We start from the raw sequence: 18510 nt of genomic DNA, 5'->3' as shown, positions 1-18510 counted from the left end.
AATAATGCAGGTGCTTCTACATCACAAAACCAATATTGCTGATGCTCAGCATCACATGGTCTTGCAGTGGCACTGGGACTGGGCAAGGGGCAATTGTAACAGCCATGAACAAAATAATTGTTCATCAAGTTTAAGCCTTGGCTCCAGTCTCAGGGTTCAAATATTTAGATCGTGGGTCACAGTTGATGATACCCAACCGAGGCCCCTGATTGGATCAAAAACGGAAAATGCTGGAAATACTCAGCAAGTCGGACAGCATCTGTGGAGGAGAGAGGAACAGAGTTAATGTTCCAGTTTCAGCCCTAGATTGGATTACTGTGTTTAAATGTACTGAGCAGGTCCGGGCTAAGCGACAGCAGCAATCGGTGTGGTCGGACCTTGTCAGCATGAACCTTGTTCAGGAGCTTACCAACCCTAGGACTGCTCGAGAGCATCGGTATCATTTCAGTGAGACTGTTCGGTGACATGCCATCTCCCCAGTGACACGTGATACACTGTTGTATTTACCTCCGCCAACCCCATCTTGCTTGACTGATGTGTAGCAATGCCCCCTCCCTCCCTTGCGGTGTAAGAAAGAAATGCTTGCATTTATATAGCGCCTTTCATGACGTCAGGACGTCCCAAAGCGCTTCACGCCAACGAAGTACTTTTGGAGTGCAGTCACTGTTGTAATGTGGGAAATGCGGCAGCCAATTTGCGTACAGCAAGCTCCCACAAACAGAAAAGTGATAATGACCGGGTAATCTGTTTTAGTGATGTTTGTTGAGGAATAAATATTGGCCAGGACACTAGGGATAACTCCCCTGCTCTTCTTCAAAAGACTGCCGCGGGATCTTTTACGTCCACCTGAGACGGGGCCTCGGTTTAATGTCTCATCTGAAAGACGGCACCTCCGACAGTGCGGCGCTCCCTCAGTACTGGTACTGGGAGTGTCAGCCTGGATTCTGTGCTCAAGTCTCTGGAGCGGGATTTGAATCCTCAACCTTCAGAAGGCGAGAGTGCTGCCCACTGAGCCACAGCTGACAGATTGCTGTTCGGTTTCTGTGCAGCTGGGGGCAGGCAAAGATTTGTGCCAGAGCACTGGATCTTCTGTGGCTTTGCCTGCAGGCTGTTGGGACGGAGCAGACATCCCTGTAAGTGCATCAGAGATCATTGCGGCCCTCAGTGTGGGTACGGGCAGCTTCTGGACCTTATGAGCTCCATCTAGTGGTTGCTGCAGGTGTGCCACACATCACAGGCTGAAGCTCACTGAGGGAGTCCGTGAAAGTAAGTTCAATAAATTAATGGGTCGGATTTTCGGCTTTTGGAGTTTTTCGTCGATACGTGAAACTTAAAGTTTTCGCTGCGCGACCATTTTTAGGCCGAACGTTCGGCCTTTACGTCAGCGGTGAGGGGAGGGGGTGGGGGGGTGGGGGGCGTTGCACAAGCATTCGTGGTGCAAACCGTGAGTTTCGGCAACTTTAGTCCGGGGCCGGGTGTGCTGCGAGAGAGACCTTAGGAGGGGGGAAAAAAAAATATTCCAAACAACATTCACAAGACCCTTAACTAAGTAATCGCTGCAAAAAATATTAATAAAAACTTTAACGTACCATTTTTTTTTCACAGATTTTTGTACTTACCGCTGCTGGCAGGGCTGCACCGACAGGTTTGACCCTGTCGCTATTCTGGGCGCGGCGTACGGGTCGGGAGAGAGCCGAAAGTCGGTCGCAATCCGCGGCGATGCACGTCGGCGCTAATCTCCCCGGCGGTAATTGGAAACACCGCCTTAAACAGGTCCCCGGGGATCCTGCCGGGCTTGGCGACTGGGTTTTCGCCGCGGAGAGCCAAATCGTCATGAAAACCTGGTCGCCAACCTGCCAAAAATCCGGCCCAATATATTATTGGTCGATCTCTGGTGGTGTTGCTCATGGTAGGTCACGGCCAAATTAGGTGAAAGTGGGGTGGGGAGGGGGAGAGAGATAATGAAACTAGGCATTATTCAATCCCCATTTTAAAGCCATGCATGGTGTCCATTTTGTATTTCCATTATAAATTCCTTGTACGTGATTCTAATGGAAACTGCCTATTTAAGTTTGTTATAATACGCTTCGCAGCATGTTAAAATGGCTAAATCTCTAACCGTGGGCAAGAATAATCTAAGACATCACTGGCTGGCTTTGGTGTTAAAAGTCGACAGATCGGTTCTGTCCGGGTTATCTGCCCACACTGGGAACACAAGTCCCTCAGTCCATGTACTGTGCTTGCTTTTAAATGGAAGATTTAAATAAAACACCTAGTGCTTTTAATGTAAAAAAAATCCCAAAGGTTCTTCACAGTGGAAATAGATATCTAGAATCATAGAATCATAGAATCATAGAAATTTATGGCATGGAAGGAGGCCATTCGGCCCATCGTGTCTGTACCAGCCGAAAGAGCTAGCCAGCCTAATCCCACTTTCCAGCTCTAGGTCCATAGCCCTGTAGGTTACGGCTCTTTAAGTGCATATCCAAGTACTTTTTAAATGTGGTGAGGGTTTCTGCCTCTACCACCCTTTCAGGCAGTGAGTTCCAGACCCCCACCACCCTCTGGGTGAAAAAGGTTCTCCTAAACTCCCCTCTAATCCTTCTACCAATTATTTTAAATCTATGGGCCTTGGTTTATGACCCCTCTGCTAAAGGAAATTGGTCCTTCCTATGCACTCTATCTAAGCCCCTCAAAATTTTATACAGTTTAATTAAATCTCCCCTCAGCCTCCTCTGTTCCAAAGAAAACAACTTTAATCTTTCCTCGTAGATAAAATGCTTGACCACCGCGCCAAGCATTTTAGCTGTGGAGGGAGAGATTACTGCGGACAACAGGTAGCTTGGTACAAAAAATGCATTTGCGCCCCACCCCCACACACTACGCATAGAAGGCGATCAGGAACAGGATGTCACAAGGTGAAATCTATTTGTATTCATTCCCGGGATGTGGGCATCGCTGGCAAGGCCGACATTTATTGCCCATCCCTAATCGCCCCTTGAGAAGGTGGTGGTGAGCCGCCTTCTTGAACCACTGCAGTCCGTGCGGTGAAGGTGCTCCCACAGTGCTGTTAGGGAGGGAGTTCCAGGATTGTGACCCAGCGATGATGAAGGAACGGCCGATATATTTCCAAGTCAGGATGGTGTGTGTGACTTGGAGGGGAACGTGGAGGTGGTGGTGTTCCCATGCGCCTGCTGCCCTTGTCCTTCTAGGTGGTAGAAGTCACGGGTTTGGGATGAGCTGCCGAAGAAGCCTTGGTGAGTTGCTGCAGTGCATCTTGTGGATGGTACACACTGCAGCCACGGTGCACCGGTGGTGGAGGGAGTGAATGTTGAAGATGGTGGATATGGGCTGCTTTGTCCTGGATGGTGTCGACCTTCTTGAGTGTTGTTGGGTGAAATTTGACTTGAATGCCAAAGTGGATAATGCCCATTTGGAATCAGTGGTACGTGTGGCTAGGAAACAGGAAATTGCCGAGAGTACATTGTATTAGCAGGCTGCTAATTGTGGAGAAAATCCATCAGTCTCCTGTTTTGTGTTGAACCTGGAGTGTCATCTCCAGGAGACTTAATGCCTGGTAATGAACAGTCAGGCAAACTTCTGCCGGAGCAGTGCAGCAAGACTTGTGGGAGTTGGGGAGGGAATTCACAAGACCTGACTTACAAAGCAACAAAAATAATGGAAGAAACAAATTTATTTTCTCAGAAACTGAATTGAAAGGAAAGAAATAAATCAGTTATGGAATGCTGTGGATTACCGGTGCAGTTACACAGCAAGATCCACACATCACTGCATCCCACGACTGCCGGGTGACCTGGTTTCTGATCCTGGTGGTTGATTGAGGATTGGTAATCAGTCATTTAATGAGAACTAAAGGACTCCTTCAGTAACGGTCCAGTGACATCGAATGGCAATCAAAATGAGAAAGAGGAGCTTGTGATATGTCAAAACACACAGGATAATTCACGGCAGCAGTGAGCTCTGCGTTTTCTCAAATGGTCACATTTTGAGAGAGGCAGTTGGGCAATTTCTGGTGATTTCCATTCTTTTGTGTTTTTGCTGTAAAATCAGACTTGTTCAATAGGGCCAGAAATTGCAGGAGCGGGGGCATCTCAGTCAGACTTGTTCCTGCACCCGTCAGTTCAAAAATGTTTTGCCCACAAAGTTGCTGGAAGTGCGAGCCGATAACGCCGCAGCGAGGGCAACAGGGCATCTGGGACCTCGGTGAACAACAGCACAAACAGTGTATCTCCTTCACCAATGAGGTGAAAGGAATTTGAAATAATTAGTGGAAAAAGGGTGAATTCAATGTCAAATCAGCTACAGAAAGAGAAGTATATAGAAGGTGTTATGTCTGTAATGCACTTATGAATGACTCCACGAGGCAATGTGTTGTACTCAAACTGTAGTGACCTTGGTCCTTTATTCGTAACTCCAGAGTGAGGCACAAGCATGGTGGGCAGCCTTTTTTTACTGGGTCCTGCACAACTATGCAGGTGACCCTCAGGTCTCCCACCGCAGTGCCCTCTAGTGGACAGCCTCTGCCACAGGAGCAGGAAACCCCGATCTCCGCCAGTTGCACCCTCTAGTGGTGCCAGCATAGTATATACACAGTGTAAACCTTATTGATAGTACATCAGGTAACAAGTGTCCATCTATGCAACTATACAGTGACTACACAGAGAGTATATCTATAGTCTGCATATATAACAGAAGGAAAGAACGGCTTAAGAGAGAGAAAAGGAAAAGTAAGATTTTATTTCAATTTTAAAATGTGACTTTTTAAAATCTCCAACAACAATTCACTACCAGAAGGAATGAGACTTCATACTTTTAATTGTCCTCTTTCTGGGCAAGTGCGATTGATTGGCAATCATTAACAATTATCACGCCGGTAAAAGAAAACTTCATCACATCAGCATAGGCAGTCCCTTGAAATTGAGGAAGGTTTGTTTCCACTCTCAAAGTGAGTTCTCAGGTGACTGAATAGTCCAATATGGGAATTACAGTCTCTGTCACACGTGGGACAGACAATAGTTGAAGGAAAGGGTGTGTGGGGAGTCTGGTTTGCCGCACGCTCCTTTCACTGCCTGCGCTTACTTTCTGCAGGCTCTCGGCGATGAGACTCGAGTTGCTCAGCGCCCTCCCGGATGCACTTCCTCCACTTAGGGCGGTCTTTGGCCAGGGATTCCCAGGTGTCGATGGGGATGTTGCATTTTATCAAGGAGGCTTTGAGGGTGTCTTTGAAATGTTTCCTCTGCCCACCTGGGGCTCGCTTGCCATGTAGGAGTTCCGAGTAGAGCATTTGCTTTGGGAGTCTTGTATCAGGCATGCGAACAATGTGGCCCGCCCAACGGAGCTGGTTGAATGTGGTCAGTGCTTCGATGCTGGGGATGTTGGCCTGATCAAGAACACTAATGTTGGTGCTGCTGTCCTCCCAGGGGATTTGCAGGATCTTGCGGAGACATTGTTGGTGGTATTTCTCCAGCGATTTGAGGTGTCCACGTCTCTGAGCTAATCAGGAGAGCTGGTATCCTGTAGACCATAAGTTTGGTGCCAGATTTGAGGGCCTGATCTTCGAACACTCTCTTCCTCAGACGGTCGAAGGCTGCGCTGGCGCATTGGAGGCGGTGTCGAACTTCGTTGTCGATGTCTGCCCTTGCTGATAATAGGCTCCTGAGGTATGGGAAATGGTCCACATTGTCTAGGGCCGAGTCGTGGATCTTGATGACCGGGGGGGGGTGGGGGCAGTGCTGTATGGCGAGGACAGGCTGGTGGAGGACCTTTGTCTTACGGATGTTTAGTGTAAGGCCCATGCTTTCGTACGCTGCAGTGAAGATGTTGACTATGTCCTGGAGATCAGCCTCTGAATGTGCGCAGACGCAAGCGTCGTCCACGTACTGTATCGCGACTTACACTATTAATGACTAGACTTAACTTTATGTTGAGTTTAATCGGCAATTGATGTGCAAATGCCCCAACTTTATGGACAGGAATTTGCTGAAAAAAGTAATGGGGGAACAAGGCACGTGTTCACTCAGAATCCCTCCGCTCGCTGACCTATATTAGCTCCTGGTCCAGGCATGCCTCGATTTGAAAAGAAAAATCATTCTTTATTTCAAATCCCTCTATGGTCTCATCCCAACCCTCCGAGATCTCTGCGCTCCTCCAATTATGGCCTCTTGCTTATCCCTGATTTTAATTGCTCCACTGTTGGTGTCCGTACCTTCTGTTGCCTGGGCCCCAAGCTCTGGAATTCCCTCCCTAAACCTCTCCACCTCTCTCTCTCTCCTCCTTCAAGACACTCCTTAAAACTAACCCTCTGCCCAATCTTTTGGTCACCTGTCCTGATATCTCCTTACAAAAGCAAAATACTGCGGATGCTGGAATCTGAAAGAAAAATAGAAAAATGCTGGAAATCTCAGTGGGTCAAGTAGCGTTTGTGGAGAGAGAGAGACAGAGTTAACTTTTCAGGTCGATGACCCTTCGTCAGAACTCTGGTGGAGTTCTAACGAAGGGTCATCGACCTGAAATGTTAACTCAGTCTCTCTCTCTCCACAAACACTACCTGACCCGCTGAGATTTCCAGCATTTTCTAATTATCTCCTTCTGTGGTTCGGTGTCAAATTTTGTCTGATATCGCTCCGGTGAAGCACCTTGGGACGTTTTACTATGTTACAGGTGCTACATAAATGTGAGGGGATCTCATAGAATAACATTCTGACGGGATTGGACAGGTTAGATGCAGGAAGAATGTTCCCGATGTTGGGGAAGTCCAGAACCAGGGGTCACAGTCTAAGGATAAGGGGTAAGCCATTTAGGACCGAGATGAGGAGAAACTTCTTCACTCAGAGAATTGTGAACCTGTGGAATTCTCTGCCACAGAAAGTTGTTGAGGCCAGTTCGTTAGATATATTCAAAAGGGAGTTAGATGTGGCCCTTACGGCTAAAGGGATCAAGGGGTATGGAGAGAAAGCAGGAATGGGATACTGAAGTTGCATGATCAGCCATGATCATATTGAATGTCGGTGCAGGCTTGAAGGGCCGAATGGCCTACTCCTGCACCTATTTTCTATGTTTCTATGTTTCTAAGTTGTTGTTTCAATGTTAGCCTTTTGTTGTGAAATTGTGGAAAACGATTTATTTTGCAAAGAAAGAATTGAAGAATCTTTCTTCAAGATATGCACTTACTCTCAATTTGCAGTTTAATTGTTGCAATCTATCCAGGTCAGCCGGGACACCTCCCCTTCAATATCTTTAGGATGCTCCAAAGATCTGGCAATTCAAGTACTGCAGCATAATACAGCTCGACAAAAACAGCACAGAAAACCTATGACATAAGTGTGCTGGTCAGGCATATCATTGTTCCGTGTTCTTCCACTGCAAAGATTATCTGGCAACAAAAAAAAATGATCTTCGCCTGGATAGTTCGGAGGTGGAGCCAGGTGAGAAGGTTTCAATATAAAAAAAGAGAGCGACTCAACAGGAACACTCCCCCATCCCTGCTCCTGCAGAACCCTGAATGAGACTGAGCGGCCTCAGAAATGAACTGCCCTGTTGTCCTTGGCACCATCGCCGGCATCTTCTGCAACCTGGCAGCCTTAGAGAGAATCTTTCACTCCAGGGATCGCTCTGACATCAGAGTGTCCCATCAAGCCACGCCGATCGCCGCTCAATATTCCGCCCAGGTAACGGAGCGGCGCAAATCACTCGTTCTGCGTCTGGTTTTAAAATTAATGCCGAGCGAACACAGTTTCTGGTCGCTAACTTATACTTGCTGTCCGCCTTTTTTGCAACCCGTGAAAGCCGGATGTGAATTTCAATTTTTGTTGGAACATTCTATTGTTCGCAGGTTTTAAGGCTGTTCCATTGGATCCAAGTTGAGAGTTATAAAGGTGTTAATGTGGACTGTTTTGTTATAATGCACCAAAACTTGCTTTCTTTCCTTGTAGCTTTTAAAACCCAAGATGCCCATCGGAACCACCAGATCCTGATTGAGGTCCGATTTCTGAAAATGCCACTTGCTCAGAGCAAGCCAATCAAGTGCTGCCCTCTCAAGGACAGGGTTGTTCCACCATGTATTCTTCTGCTGCCAACTGCAGCCCAACCTGATTCATACCCAGGTCCCTGGGATTAACTGCTGGCCACATCCAATCTCCTTGCTCGGATCTTAGAAATTTACAGCACCGAAGGAGGCCATTAGGTCCATTGTGTCCGCGCCGGCCGACAAAGTCCTATCTGGCCTAATCCCACTTTCCAGCTCTCAGACCGTAGCCCTGCAGGTTACGGCACTTAAAGTGCACATCCAGGTACTTTTTAAATGTGGTGACTGTTTCTGCCTCTACCGCCCTTTCAGGCAGTGAGTTCCAGACCCCCACCACCCAACTGGGTAAAGAAAATTCTCCTCAAATCCCCTGTAAACCTTCGACCAATTACTTCAAATATATGCCCACTGGTTATTGATTCCTCTGCTAAGGGAAATAGGTCCTTCCTATCCACTCGATCTAGGCCCTCATAATTTTATACACCTCAATTCAATCTCCCCTCAGCCTCCTCTGTTCCGAAGAAAACAAACCCAGCCTATCCAATCTTTCCTCGTGGCTAAAATTCTCCAGTCCAGCCAACATCCTCGTAAATCTCCTCTGTACCCTCTCTAGTGCAATCATATCTTCCCTGTAATGCGGTGACCAGAACTGCACGCAGTACTCTAGCTGTGGCCTAATCGGTGTTTTATACAGTTCAAGCATAACCTCCCTGCTCTTGTATTCTCTGCCTCGGCTAATAAAGGCAAGTATTCTGTATGCCTTGTTAACCACCTTATCCACCATCTTCATCCCAAAATCTGGAGTGCTGAGCAAGGCATTCCAGCAGATGTGTAGAACCAGCTATCTTTGAACGGCTAACAGACTTCGTTTCTCCATCCCAACTAGAAATTCCTCGCCAAGTACGGATGGACCCAGCCTGTGAATTGGGAGGCCATCTTGCACCAAGATACAGCCACGGCCGCTGGTGAAGACCCAGCTCCCCCAGACTTGATGAGCCTGATTGGAGAAGACATTAAGGTCCCAAGCCAGACGGACCCTTCGACACACCGAGCCACAGAAAGCCCAGCTTTTGCCCGGGCCTTGAAGGATTTCCAAGAAACGAACGGGCTGCCAGCAACTGGGGTCCTTGATGCGCCTACAAGAGAAGCAATGAATGCTCCCAGATGCGGGGTGCCGGATCAGAAGACCCTGCCCGATGCTCAGTTACCCCTCAACGCGACATCTTCCCCAAGTGGCACAGAAGGCACCGGCCAGGCGGCCGGAGTCGGAGCCAAAGCCAACGCAACCACCAGCGGTCTCGTCCGCGAGAAGCGATTTCTACGCCGCCTCTTCCGCGGGCGGAAGTCAAGAGGCAGGAGGACGGAGGTGGCAGACGGCAATGTCTCCGGCCTGGCCTTTGGCAAGCGCAAGCTCAAATGGCGATTGCTGAGTGAGGGGTACAGCTCTCAGCTGCCGGTGGCGGAGCAGAGAGCCGCGATCCGCCTCGCCTTCCGACTGTGGAGCGAGGTCACGCCCGTGGACTTCGAAGAGGAGCTGGGGTCATCCGTCTCAGCTGTGGACATCACACTGGGATTCGGAACAGGTAAAAAAGTCGCCAGGTTCGCTCAGACCTGCTATTGGCAGCACCTATAAGAACATAAGAAATAGGAGCAGGAGTAGGCCATACGGCCCCTCGAGCCTGCTCCGCCATTTTACACGATCATGGCTGATCCAATCATAGACTCAGGTCCACTTCCCCGCCCGCTCCCATAACCCCTTATTTCCTTACTGTTTAAGAAACTGTCTATCTCTGTCTTAAATTTATTCAATGTCCCAGCTTCCACAGCTTTCTGAGGCAGCGAATTCCACAGATTTACAACCCTCTGAGAGAAGAAATTTCTCCTCATCTCAGTTTTAAATGGGCGGCCCCTTATTCTAAGATCATGCCCTCTAGTTCTAGTCTCCCCCATCAGTGAAAACATCCTCTCTGAATCCACCTTGTCAAGTCCCCTCATAATCTTATACGTTTCGATAAGATCACCTCTCATTCTTCTGAATTCCAATGAGTAGAGGCCCAACCTACTCAACCTTTCCTCATAAGTCAGCATCAGTGAACATGAGTGAGAGCAGTACCGAGCATGCAGGAAAGAATGGAGGCGGCTGAGGGGAGATTTAATTGAGGTGTATAAAATTACGAGGGGCCTAGATAGAGTGGATAGGAAGGACGTATTGCCTTTAGCAGAGGGGTCAATAACCAGGGGGCACAGATATAAAGTAATTAGTAGAAGGATTAGAGGGGAGTTGAGAAATGTTTTCACCCAGAGGATGGTGGGAGTCTGGAACTCACTGTCTGAAAGGATGTTAGAGGCAGAAACCCTCATCGCATTTAAAAAGTACTTGGATAGGCACTTGAAGTGACCACCGGGCATCTCAAAGCGCTTTACAGCCAATCAAGTACTTTTAGAGTGTAGTCACTGTTATAATGTGGGAAACGCGGCAGTCAATTTGAGCACAAGCAAGCTCCCGCAAACAGCAATGTGATAATGACCAGATAATCTGTTTTTGCAATGTTGATTGAGATATATATATTGGCCCCAGGACACCGGAGATAACTCTCCTGCTCTTCTTCGAAATAGTGCCATGGGATCTTTTACATCCACCTGAGAGAGAACAGACGGTGCCTCGGTTTAACGTCTCATCTGAAAGACAGCACCTCCGACAGTGCAGCACTCCCTCAGCACTGCACTGGGAGTGTCAGCCTAGATTTATCTGCTCAAGTTCCTGGAGTGGGACTTGAACCCACAATCTTCTGACTCAGAGGCAAGAGTGCTGCCCACTGAGCCACGGCTGACGTGTAGTCGCTGTTGTAAGGTATGAAAACCTACTCGACAGTGTCCAAAATGTTGTGCGACACAAAGGACATCAGCTTCATAGTTCAGCAACGTTTGGAACTTTCCTTTCAGTGGGTTTAAAAGCACATTTCCTTTCTGACATGTCAAGAAAGACTGGATCGACTAGGCTTATATTCACTGGAATTTAGAAGAATGAGAGGGCATCTCATAGAAACATATAAAATTCTGACGGAATTGGACAGGTTAGATGCAGGAAGAATGTTCCCGATGTTGGGGAAGTCCAGAACCAGGGGTCACAGTCTAAGGGTAAGGGGTAAGTCATTTAGGACTGAGACGAGGAGAAACTTCTTCACTCAGAGAATTGTGAACCTGTGGAATTCTCTACCACAGAAAGTTGTTGAGGCCAGTTCATTAGATATATTCAAACGGGAGTTAGATGTGCCCCTTACGGCTAAAAGAGATCAAGGGGTATGGCGAGAAAGCAGGAATGGGGTACTGAAGTTGCATGATCAGCCATGATCATATTGAATGGTGGTGCAGGCTCGAAGGGCCGAATGGCCTATTCCTTGAACCTATTTTCTATGTTTCTATGTTTCTATGTTTCCTCAGGACGCCATTTAGGCTGCTCGCAGGCATTCGACGGGGCTGGGCTGGAGGTGGCTCACTCATGGCAGAATGGAGCCATTCACTTCGATGATGACGAACACTTCACCGCGCCCAACAACAACCAGGGCATCAGCCTGCTGAGGGTGAGCAAGAGGGTTCGCCAGAAGGGGGGGGGAGTGGGGGGGGGTGAAACGGCTTCCTCCAGGCAGCTAACCAGAGGGCTCAGATTTCAAATCATTGGTAACAGAACCAAAGACGTGATGTGGAGAATTATTATTTTTTTTACACGCTGTATGCAATGACGACCCGAAAGGTGGAAGCCGATTCGAAAGTAACTTTCCAAAAGGGACTTGGATAAATACTTGAAAGAAGCAAACATTTGCAAGGGCTGTGGGGAAAGAGCAGGGGGAGTGGGACTAATTGGATCGCTCTTTGTCGGCCGGCACAGACACGATGGGCCGAATGGCCTCCTTCTGTGGTGTAGGATTCTGTGCTTCTAAGCCCGAATTCCCAACATAATAACTTGTATTTATATAGCACCTTTAACGTAGTGAAACATCCCAAGGCGTTTCACAGGAGTATTAGGAGATAAGAAAATTTGACACCGAGCCCCATAAGTAGAAATTAGCGCAGGTGACCAAAAGCTTGGTCAAAGAGGTATGTTTTAAGGAGCGTCTTGAAGGAGGAAAGAGAGGTAGTGAGGGGGAGAGGTTGAAGCAGGGAGTTCCAGAGCTTGGGACCCAGGCAACAGAAGGCACGGCCACTGCTGGTTGAGCGATTATAATCAGGGATGCTCAAGAGGGCAGAATTAGAGGAGCGCAAACATCTCTGGGGTAGGGGGGGGGGGGCGGGGTGGTTGTGGGCTGGAGGAGATTACAGAGATAGGGAGGGACGAGGCCATGGAGGGAAACAAGGATGAGAATTTTGAAATCGTGGCGTTGCTTAACCGAAAGCCAATGTAGGTCAGCGAGCACAGGGTGTGATGGGTGAGTGGAACTCGGTGCAAGTTAGGACACAGGGGCAGCCGAGTTTTGGATCACCTCTAGTTTATGCAGGGTACAATGTGGGAGGCCAGCCAGGAGTGCGTTGGAATAGTTGAGTCTGGAGGTAACAAAATTCTGTAACACGGAATAACCGTAGTCTGTGCATTTTCCTCACTTGTAGGTGGCCGTGCATGAGGTGGGACATGTGTTGGGCTTGCCTCATACATACAGCAGGGGGTCAATAATGCAGCCCAACTACAGTGCGCTGGGCAGAGACATGGAGTTGGATCGGACGGACAGAAAAGCCATTCAGCAGCTGTATGGTAAGGACCCTCTTTGTACGTTGGGACGTTGAGACGTATTTTGGAAGTTGGTCCAAGCACAGGGGCACCTGTTTCTAAACCGGATTTTGTATTTAACTTTCATTAATTCACGGGATGTGAGTGTCGCTGGCATTTATTGCCCATCCTTAATTGCCCCTGGAGAAAGTGGTGGTGAGCTACCTTCTTGAACCGCTGCAGTCCATGTGAGCAGAAGGAGCTCCTACAGTGCTGTTAGCGAGGGAGTTCCAGGTCAGGAGGGTGCATGACTCATAGGGGAGCTTGGATGAGATGGTGCTGAGGTATACCAGCAATAGACTGATCCTCCCAGAGACAGTCAAAGAATGCGCATCCCACAAGATAAGTACATAAAAAAGCAGGAGTCGGTCATATGGCCCCTCATGGCTGATCTGATCTTGGCCTCAACACTTTCCTGTCTGCTCTCTATTAACCCTTGACTCACCCTGTAGCTCAAGAATCTGTCAATCTCAGCCTTGAATGTGATGGTGGATACACAGCCCGTGATTTTCTGTCCTTTAAAATGTGAGGCGGCAAAACCATGGGCCATGCACCCGATATTCCAAGACTTGCTCCCTGCCAGTGTCATTCCTCGCTGGGAGACCCAGATCATGTGATCACTCCATTTGTTTCCCGTCCAATAAACTGATCCCCTTATAGGGCTGGCACTTGCTGAGGACCGCTTTCAAAGACCGCAACAATCCTCCAGCAGCCTACCCAAGTGTCCGTTCTTCTCGTGTGCGAGTGGGCAGCGGCTTTCATTGGACGGAGGGAGGAGGGGGAGGCGGCTTTGGGGTAAGGCAGTCTACATGGCAGGGTTTATTCCGGGTGGGGGAGTAAACAGGTGAGGTGTAAGTAGGTGTACATGCGTGTGTGCGTGTGTGTGTGTACGTGTGTATATGTGTGTGTGTGTACGTACGTGTGTGTGTGTGTGTGTGTGTGTACGTGCGTATGTGTGTGTGTGTACGTGTGTATATGTGTGTGTGTGTACGTATGTGTGTGTGTGTGTACGTGTGTATATGTGTGTGTGTACGTGCGTATGTGTGTGTGTGTGTTTGTTACAGGAAGGGGGAAATGTTGCAGGAACAGAATAGAATTGGGGAGAAGTAAATGTGAGAAAGGTGTAGAATGGGGACTAGTAGATCGAGAGAGAAGTTACCAAATGCAGCGTTGCTAATTATGCCGTCCATGGATCCCAAGTAACAGATACTGTGAACCACCAACAGTACTGTATCTACTTCCTTATATGTTGCGGAGTGACTTTCCTTGAGTGTCAGCTGTGGCTCAGTGGGTAGCACACTCAGAAGGTTGTGGGTTCAGGTCCCACTCCAGAGACTTGAGCACAAAAATCTAGGCTGACACTCCAGTGCAATACCGAGGGAACGCTGCACTGTCAGAGGTGCCGTCTTTTGGATGAGACGTTAAACCGAGGCCCCGTCTGCTCTCTCAGGTGGACGTAAAAGATCCCGCGGCCAGTATTTTGAAGAAGAGCAGGGGAGTTATCCCTGGTGTCCTGGCTAATATTTATCCCTCAATCAACATCACTAAAAACAGATTATCTGGTCTTTATCACATTGCTGTGTGTGGGAGCTTGCTGTGCGCAAATTGTCTGCTGCGTTTCCCACATTACAACAGTGACTACACTCCAAAAAGTACTTCATTGGCTGTAAAGCACTTTGGGACGTGAGCTGGTTGTGAAAGGCACTATATAAATTCAAGACTTTCTATAAAAAGAAACGCGGTCAAACTGAAGATAAAAAAGACCACTTATCTTTCACTGGTGACAGCCTTTGATGCACTTCTGTGTTCTTCTTTCATTAAGTTTTTACAACTTTTCCCTCTTTCCTTCCTGGGCAGGGGTCTGCGAGGCACCGTTTGACACAGTCTTTGACTGGGTGCGAAGGGAGAGGGGTCCGGACGGCAAGCTGGTCATCGGCTTCAACACGTATTTCTTCCGCCACAGTTGGTACTGGATGTACGAGAACCGGCACAATCGGACCCGCTACGGAGACCCGCTGCCAATCTCCACCGGCTGGCGTGGCATTCCCACGGCGGGCATCGACGCCTTTGTGCACGTCTGCACGTGGTCAAGGGACGCCGCTTACTTCTTCAAAGGTAGCCAACTATCCAGGCCGCAGCCCTAATCACAGAAAAATTTACAGCACGGAAGGAGACCATTTCGGCCCATCGTGTCGCGCCGGCCGACCAAGAGCTATCCAGCCTAATCCCACTTTCCAGCTCTCGGTCTGTAGCCCTGCAGGTTACGGCACTTCAGGTGCACATCCAAGTACTTTTTAAATGTGATGAGGGTTTCTGCCTCTACCACCCTTTCAGGCAGTGAGTTCTAGACCCCCACCACCCTCTGGGTGAAAACATTCTCCTCAACTCCCCTCTAAACCTTCTACCAATTACTTTAAATCTATGCCCCCTGGTTGTTGACCCCCCTGCTCAGGGAAATAGGTCCTTCCTATCCATTCTATCCAGGCCCCTCATAATTTTATACACCTCAAAAAGGTCTCGCCTCAGCCTCCTCTGTTCCAAAGAAAACAACCCCAGCATATCCCATCTTTCCTCATCGCTAAAATTCTCCAGTCCGGGCAACATCCTGGTAAATCTCCTCTGTACCCTCTCTGGTGCAATCACATCTTTCCTGTAGTGTGAGCAGAACTGCACACTGTGGCCTAACTAGTGTTTTGTACGGTTCAAGCATAACCCTCCCTGCTCTTGTTGGAGTTCATCTTCTGCTGCCTCTCATCAGATGATGTGGGGCACCAGCTTTGAACGCGGGAGCAGGGTGGCGGAGCAGTGTCCACTCGCCTTCACCGTTACGGCCCATTGGGATACAACTGCCGAAAGAGGCTATTTCCAGGGGTAAAGACAGAACTTGCATTTATATCGCACCTTTCGCAATCTCTGGACGTTCCACATTGGGAGCAAGAGCTCAGAAACTCGCTCCACAGAGCCACCTTGTGGCCAGAGCCTAAAACTACAGCACGATAGTTGACAGGACAAACATGAATGAATGAGAAACATCGGCCGTGGTTTACAACGCTTGACAGAAAAACCTGACCAGTAATGGTGAGAGAGAGTGAGCTTCCTATTCAATATGTTTTGATAATATTTCATAACTTTGACACACGCCATTCCATATGGTTCCATTTGTCCGATAGGAACTCAGTACTGGAGGTATGACAGTATAAACGACCGTGCGTACACAGAGGACCCGCGGGGTGTCAGATATCCCAAGCTCATCTCCAGCGGATTCCCTGGGATTTCTGGTCCCATTAACGCCGCCTTCTTCGACAGACGCGATCAGTGTATTTACTTCTTCAAGGACAGCATGGTGAGCGTTACTTCCCTGTCCAAGTGTGTCCATCCCTCTCGGCTTCTCCATTGGTGGCACTGTATTCATTTTCCCTTTCCCCTCAGGCTTGCTGCAGGGATGATGGGTCTTTTCTAAGTTGCAATGATCGATTGTAACTAATTCCATAAAAAAACACCGACTCCGAGGATTTCCTCCCGTGTTACACTGCAGCTCATTCACATGTCTGCGTCACACTCGTGCCCAATTACTCCGACCACCAGAGATCTACCAACGATTAATTGAGATGCAAAAACGATGTGACATTTCCCGAGCACAAAAGGAGAGAAATTGCCCCTCGCCCCTTGCGGTGGGGCGGGGGGGGGGGGTGGGTTTGGTAACCTTCCGGGGTTAACCTTCAGTTAACGCCCAGGTCGGAAGTGCCTCCGCCAGCGTGGAATTGCTGTTTGCGCCCCTCAAACGAGGCAGAGCGCTGTCACAGGCGCCCCACTCCGTCGTGGGGGGGGGGTGGGGGCGGGGGAGCGCTCCCGAGCTGTCAGCGTCACGCTGATGCGCCACAATGCTCCGCCCCTTCAGTTAAGGGGGGGGGGGTGGGGGGGCACCGCGGACACTGCACGGCCCTCTGGTGGTCACCACCGGGCCACCAGGGACAATCTGAACTGGGCCAGCGGCCCGGCGCACAATGAGGAGCGCTGGGCTGCACGATGGCGGCCCATCCAAGGCAAGCACCACCATTGTCGGGCGACGGAAAAGTCATCTGACAAAAAAAGATGGTAGGCTATGGCGCAAGTGGCCTCCCCTTTAAGGAATGCCCCGGCCAGATGTCAGCGCCCTGTGCTGTGATGTTGGTGATAGTGGGTCTGCCGTTGGTTTCGCTGCTTGACTATTTCCTTGATGCGCGTTTTTTTCCAATCACTGATAAACTCTGGTTCCAACAGGTTGCGGCGTTTAATGTCAACACGAACCTGAGGGTGACTGGACACCCGAGAAGCATCATCGATGTCTTCCCGCCCGTGGTGCCAGGGGACCATCCGACGGGCAATCTGGACGCGGTCTACTATTCCTACACCCACAGGGCCACCTTCTTCCTCAAGGGGGTTTATTTCTGGAGGGTGATCAGCAGGCGGGAGAGGGCGACCAGCCCCAGCCTGCCTTACAATGGCCTGTGGCCCCGGAGCAAGGTCAGCGAGCAGTGGCTGGATATCTGCGACGTGCACCCCTCCACCGTGACATGAGGCCAAGAACCGACCCTGGCAAAGTTAGAGGAGTTATTCAGAGAGCGTTTGGACCGGGACAGAGAGGCAAACAGACAAGAGGAAAGATCAAGACTCACGCTCTTAGCTTTTCACGCCCGAGTGGCACCACACAGCTGGGAGGAGACTTGTTTTAAGGATCCACCCGAGCTCTTCAACAACAACAACAACAACTTGTATTGATATAGCACCTTTAATGTAGTAAAACGTCCCAAGCCACTTCACAGGAGGGTTTTAAGACAAAACAATAAATTTTCCACCGAGTCACACAAGAAGAAATGACGGCAGGTGACCTAAAACTTGGTCCAAAGAGATAGGTTTTATGGAGCATCTTAAAGGAGGAAAGGTAGAGAGGCGGAGAGGTTTCGGGAGGGAGTTCCAGAGCTGCAAGTATCTGTAGAGTGAACCGAGTATTTAGCTGAGTGTGCAAGCTTCTGGTTCTGCCATACCGTAATGGCATTTTTTTTGAAGACGACAATGTTCTCTCGAGACGTTACATTGTGGAACACTGCTGTAAAATTCAGCAGTACTTTCCGTGTTTGACATTCTTTCACCATTGAGGTGGTTATCTGCCCCAATCGGTGTTTCAATTGTACAACATTAAGTTTGAGCAGCATTGTTCAGTTCACTGACTGCTGTTCCTTGTACTGAGTTAAAGTGTTCAATTCATTGTCAGATGATCACAATGGATGCAATATTTTCCCTTTGGGATAATTTTTACTCCATCATTTTTGGTCATGTGATCTTTTTTTGAATATATTAGTGTGATGATTATATTTAAATATTACTGAACATATTTTACAAGCCAAGAATGAAGCGGGCTGCTTGATGCATATTAACCTGCTGTCTCGCTGTAGAATTGTCGATTCAGCTTCACTGCGGCTGCTTTTCTCGTGTAAATTCTGATGCTCGTTCAGTTGAAGAACATGACTGCTGGGGAAGGGAACACTTGCATCTTGGACACACACCCCACCGCCTGATATGCCACATGCAAATGGAAACTAAAATCACCCCGAAGTTCTGCCTTGATCCCAGCAATAAGGCTGCCCCATTCTATTCTGCCCCATCCTGCAACAGTGTGCTGCGTGGTTCGAAGTGTGCACAGGACCGCAGATAATGAGAAATCTCCAGT

The 18510-nt window shown here is 48.9% G+C and overlaps 1 protein-coding gene across 1 annotated transcript; it reads left to right on the top strand.

The window, feature by feature from the left end:
- The first annotated feature begins 1719 nt into the window (after positions 1 to 1719).
- LOC139234634 (matrix metalloproteinase-21-like) lies at positions 1720 to 17360 on the top strand. The gene is made up of 8 exons (XM_070865320.1): positions 1720 to 1909; positions 7953 to 8065; positions 8931 to 9627; positions 11486 to 11625; positions 12647 to 12788; positions 14661 to 14918; positions 15974 to 16146; positions 17064 to 17360. Exons 1-8 carry the CDS (start codon positions 1720 to 1722, stop codon positions 17358 to 17360), a joined length of 2010 nt encoding a protein of 669 aa, XP_070721421.1.
- The last annotated feature ends 1150 nt before the right edge of the window (positions 17361 to 18510 follow it).

This window comes from Pristiophorus japonicus, chromosome 22, assembly GCF_044704955.1.
Source record: "Pristiophorus japonicus isolate sPriJap1 chromosome 22, sPriJap1.hap1, whole genome shotgun sequence".
Classification (NCBI taxonomy): Eukaryota; Metazoa; Chordata; class Chondrichthyes; family Pristiophoridae; genus Pristiophorus; species Pristiophorus japonicus.
The sequence above is the reverse complement of the archived record's forward strand: the minus strand, read 5'-3'. Positions and strand labels throughout refer to the sequence as shown.